The sequence below is a fragment of the Salvelinus namaycush genome, chromosome 3 (genome assembly GCF_016432855.1).
Source record: "Salvelinus namaycush isolate Seneca chromosome 3, SaNama_1.0, whole genome shotgun sequence".
Classification (NCBI taxonomy): Eukaryota; Metazoa; Chordata; class Actinopteri; order Salmoniformes; family Salmonidae; genus Salvelinus; species Salvelinus namaycush.
Window position 1 is genome coordinate 71558019 of NC_052309.1, and position 5369 is coordinate 71563387.

The window sequence follows — 5369 nt, forward strand, 5'->3', positions numbered from 1 at the left end:
TACTTAAAAAGCTGATGCAAATAGTTACCTCAATATACTTGGAATAATTTACTAAAAAGTATTATTTCTATACAAGGGAATATGCAAAAAGAAAAAACAGTGTTCAACTTCAAACTTCAGCTTTATTTTGAATGGTTTTCTTCAAACTTCAATCTCAAATTGCCCCTTAAACCCTACTCCTTTAGCATTTTTGTAGAGCTCATTATTTAGTAATCTGTAAGAATTCTGGGTATAATGACACCTTGCCTCCTTAGGTAAAGTTACATCCAGATAGCTTGCACCTGCCTACAAATCATTTCAGATCTTCACAATTGCATTAAGTTTAGGTGATAGTTTGGGATTAGCACTTTGACCTCACATCTTGTACAGTTTGGAAAGAATTCTCTGGTGGTCTGTGTGCCCCTTAACAACAAAGCGATATTTTAACAGAAACGTAAATTAATTATATATCTTAGTCTTTACACAAAGCACAATATGAACTTTAGCTCAAATACAACCTCATTCAAACTGTTTTATATTAATCAAAACCTACATTGCACATATTGTTACAAAATATATGCCAAAATGTCCCTTAAACCTGACTCCATAAGCACTAGTGAAGCCCATATGGCAGCCCAGCCTCACATTCAATTCGCGCATATATGTACCAAATGTATTTCAGCAGATTTCGTGCGTTTTTGTGCATTTTTGTGTGGTTCAATTCGTTTGAAAATACACACATATGGACATATTATTTTGACAGCTATAAGCATTCTGGGTATAACTCCACCTTGCCTCCTTAGGTGAAGTTACATCCAGATAGCTTGCACCTGACTACAAATAATCTCAGAAATTCACTAGTGCATATGGAGTAAGTTTTAAAACAAAGCTGTCTTTTTAAACAGGAATTGACAATGTCTCGTATGACATCACCTGAAAAAGAGCATAATGTAAACTGTCGATCCTATACCACCTAGCAACTAGCTTTTCAGCTTTCTTGCTACTTACTAAAACGTTTTGTATTGAATAAACTTTAAATTGTTGCCCATTTGGGGTCATGTGACACTTTAAGTTTGAGTAGAGCCAGCTCTAACGTAAGTAACTGTACTCTAGAATACTAGTGCAGCGGGTTTCCACAAAACGTTTGATTAATGATAACTAATAAGGGTTTACAGTGAAGCCGCCCTTCATTCAGACAATAGTCCATGACCCTAAACCATCCGTTCCCCATCGGTCAATGCCCATCTCTATATTGCCTAAATATTGATGTTATGGATTTTGTGGTGGAACTTTCCCCAGAAATTGCTACCCCCCCCAATCCTAACCCTAATGTTGTTTGTACAAATACGAATACAGCAGCATGTTTCGATGTCTTTATTTTCACTCAGGCAGGGATGTCAGAACACAATCACTTGTCTGGGGTGCATTTAGAAGTACCGACTGCCCATTGCGGCTACAACCACTTTCATGAACTTCTGCCAGGTTGCCTGGATTTCAGGAGTGAAAGAGGCTCCGAACTTGGCGGCAACGACAATTGTGAGGACGTCAGCCAACACCTGTAGACAGAAAAAAAACAAAGAAGAAAGATGTTGCATTAGACCGTCGATTTTGTTTTACCTTTGGAATTAGACGTATTATTCTGAATGTTATACGTGTAGCCTAAAACATATTGAGCAAGACAAAAGGCCTACCCTGAAATTTTCAGGGTCGACGAAGAGTTTGTTGGCGTGGGTCTCGCTAAGTGACTTGTATGTAGCCAAGATGTTGCCCATGTTCTTCACAGCTTTATCCAGAGCTCCACACACGACCTTGCCGTGAGCAGCAACTTTGGGGTTGCCCATGATTGCTGCGGGAGTGGACACATCTCCGAAAGAGCCGAAATAACGCTGAGTCCAGGGATAGACGATCAGGACTCTGTCATTGCAAGAAAAAACGAAATATGTGAATTATTTTCAAATGTATTTAAATTATATGCCTAATTAATACTGTAACATGCTCCATTCAAACTTAACAATATCAATTCAATATTAATAGTAACGATAGATAACAGGACAAGTATAATAGTGTTATAATTACTCATGATCATCTCCACTATAAGCTATATTAAATGATATATTTGAATGAGGCTGAAGCCATGACCTACCTTGCCAGAGCCAGTGGTCCGACCTCATTGATATCTACTTTGCCCCAGACAGCACTGATGGTGCTCTTCTCGGCGTCTGTCCAGTCAACCATGTTGTCAGTGTTTGATCTTCGGGTTTGCAACAAGATTGAACAATTAATGTCTTGTGTAGGGAGACACTTTGCCTGCAACTTATATTTATGAGTGCTCTCCGCCCACTGGAGACGGCGCATATGATTGGCTCTGGCAAAGATCAGTATTGGCCAAGTGAGCGCTTCAGCTCTCGAATTTGATGTTATTGAGAATTCAGTTTCAAAATCCAATAATTTATCTGTTAAAAACAACAGTAAATGCTAATTTATTAGCTGTTGCAGAATCAATTATGTAGGTTAGATCCTAAAATCTGAAATCATATGTAATTAGGCCTATACAGTTTTATCTAGATTACCAACGTTTCAAAATTCGTATGATCCCCAGCTAAACCGTTTTGTTGATCCAACTGACGCAAGATTATGGCAAAACTATTCTAAATATCTTCATTGCAGTGTGTAAGGCAATTCAAATAAACGTTTCTAAAGGGATGCAATCACTTTAATTAAATGTTTTAATGAGTTTTGATAATTTGATAATTCAAGCTAATTCAATTTGGCAGTTTCTTATCTAGGACAATATTATGCCTTCCTTTTTTATCGAGGGATTCAGACCGATCCGCCCATTTTAAGTGATTAATTTCAAGACATTACATATGATAAGCAGGAATGTCCTGTATTATTTGCAGATAGGTGTGTACCCATGTCCTCGCATGACTTCTGACTTTTTTTCCCCGATCATCATTCGAAGTCCAATCAACCTTCTAATTGGGGATCATATCGAACTTTAATTGAACAAATGTCAAATATGTCACCTTGAATAAATATTCTCCAATTAAATGGAGATCTTTGAAGGTGGATTTGATTTGTACAATTTAATTTACTATGTGCATCGTAATTTTAAATAGCTAATTAACTAGTTAACTCATTTTTCTATTTTGGCAAAAGCAGCTTTAGAATTAGCCTATTGGAAATATATGATTGATTATACAGAAATATTTAGTTTTATGCAACGAAATAAATAAGAATTATTATGTATTATTATTATTATATTTATCAATCAAACAAATTGTAAAATTGTTGACAGCTCTGGTACAATTTATTTCCATACATTGTTTCACAGTACAGTCAGAAGACGAAAACATAGGCAAAAATGTTTCAGAAAAAAAGTTAATGATGTATATTATTACAAACATAGCCCTCGGACATCTTATGGAAGGCCCTAATATAGAAATTCTGACTTAACATTTGATAAAAGCCAAGATAACGGATCTTACTCTTGGATTTTGACCAAGATGGTTGCAGTGTAGGGGGAGTGTACCCTAGTAGCTGGGCGTGTCTGCCGCTCTACTGTAATATAAAGGGACCTAGTTGTATAGGCAGTCATCTTCAGATCATTTCTTGTAGATTTAATACAGGCCAATCAGAAAGGAGCAAAATGAGTCTGACAGCTAAGGACAAATCTGTGGTCAAGGCCTTCTGGGGCAAGATTAGTGGAAAGGCAGATGTCGTCGGTGCTGAGGCTCTGGGAAGGTAAGACTTCTTAATGAAAGAATTATGAGAATGATTGTGTTTAAACTGATGACAGCGGCATATTGCCTGCCCTGACCAAGCACTTTAACATACAATAAGTAAACTACTTTGATTACATTGTAGACAGAAGACGAGAGGAGTAAGACACGCATAATGCTTAAAAGTTAAGGATTCTAAATACGCCTAAAATGGTACACAAACTCATTTTTACAGGATGCTGACCGCTTACCCCCAGACTAAGACCTACTTCTCCCACTGGGCTGACTTGAGCCCCGGCTCTGCCCCAGTCAAGAAGCATGGAGGCGTCATCATGGGTGCAATTGGTAATGCCGTCGGAGTGATCGACGACCTCGTCGGAGGACTGAGTGCTCTCAGCGATTTGCACGCCTTCGAACTGCGCGTTGACCCTGGCAATTTCAAGGTTGGCCCCCAGATAACTTATTATCTTTATATATATCAATCTCAACTTCAACTCTAAGTATGTTGCTGGCTTAATTCGTCAATATTAACTTTTAAAATATACTTTTCAGATTCTGTCCCACAACATCCTTGTCACCCTGGCTATTCACTTCCCTGCGGATTTCACTCCCGAAGTGCACATTGCTGTGGATAAATTCCTTGCAGCCTTGTCCGCTGCCCTGGCTGACAAATATAGATAGATTGGAGTGCAGTTCCTGCTCTGTTGTTATCACAATAAAATAAACGGGCAATGAATTACGTTATTTTCTGTGTTTGTGTCCTTATTCCACCACATTTCACCATCAAGGTCATATTTGAATGTTGGCAATACAACAGGCTAAATAATGTAGATTCAAACATTTAAAACAATGGAATGACAAAGGAATGAAGACATTATAAAAAAAAAAGTGCTTTAGGCCCGCAATGCGCTATGTTGTTTCCCATCATTTTGGCTAGCCTATCTAATACGTGTAACATTTATTTTGATGAATGTGGAGTAGTTGCTGAATGGGATACTACTATAGACAGCATAGGCACAATGAAAACCTCGAGATGGATAATATTTATTTCACATGAATTTGAAATATTTAATTAGGATTCTTTTGAGTATTTTGTCACTTGTACTGGGGTAAAATCAACGTGTAATTTGTAACAAGATACTTCAGAGAATGGTATTTACTATTTTCAATGCAGCGAATTTGGTCCAAAATTGGGAAGTGGACTCGACATTGAAAGCGAACACGTTATTTGCGCTCATTCTGAAAGTCCTGTGCACTGCTGGGCTGCTGGTGTTTGGTGACTTAGTTAGGTTGTTTTCTTTAAAAAGAGCAGTGTTGGGTTGTTGATGCTGGGTTATTGGTGCTGGGTTACTTAGATTTCTAAAATGGGTGGTTCGAGCCTTGAATGCTGATTGGCTGACAGCCGTGGTATATCAGACCCTATACCACGTGTATGACAAAACATTTATTTTTACTGCTCTAATTACGTTGGTAACCAGTTTATAATAGCAATAAGGCACCTTGGGGTTTGTGGTATATGGCCAATATACCACGGCCAAGGGCTGTATCCAGGCACTCCGCATTGCATAAGAACAGCCCTTAGCCCTCGGGCCTTATTGCTTAAATTACCCAGTGGGTCAGACCAGAAGATTGGAGACGTAGTTTAGGGGTGTGGCTTTCAGATAATTA

General features: G+C 38.2%; 2 protein-coding genes across 2 annotated transcripts; one reads left to right on the forward strand and one right to left on the reverse strand.

Moving 5' to 3' along the window:
* Window positions 1-1338: 1338 nt before the first annotated feature.
* On the reverse strand, window positions 1339-2278 carry LOC120036826 (hemoglobin subunit beta-1-like). The gene is made up of 3 exons (XM_038983149.1): window positions 2123-2278; window positions 1671-1893; window positions 1339-1535 (listed from the first exon to the last, which is right to left on the reverse strand). The coding sequence occupies exons 1-3, from the start codon at window positions 2212-2214 to the stop codon at window positions 1407-1409; spliced, it is 444 nt and encodes a 147-aa protein (XP_038839077.1). The 5' UTR covers window positions 2215-2278; the 3' UTR covers window positions 1339-1406.
* Window positions 2279-3564: 1286 nt separating this feature from the next.
* LOC120036929 (hemoglobin subunit alpha) lies at window positions 3565-4445 on the forward strand. The gene is made up of 3 exons (XM_038983220.1): window positions 3565-3723; window positions 3937-4144; window positions 4254-4445. The coding sequence occupies exons 1-3, from the start codon at window positions 3629-3631 to the stop codon at window positions 4380-4382; spliced, it is 432 nt and encodes a 143-aa protein (XP_038839148.1). The 5' UTR covers window positions 3565-3628; the 3' UTR covers window positions 4383-4445.
* The last annotated feature ends 924 nt before the right edge of the window (window positions 4446-5369 follow it).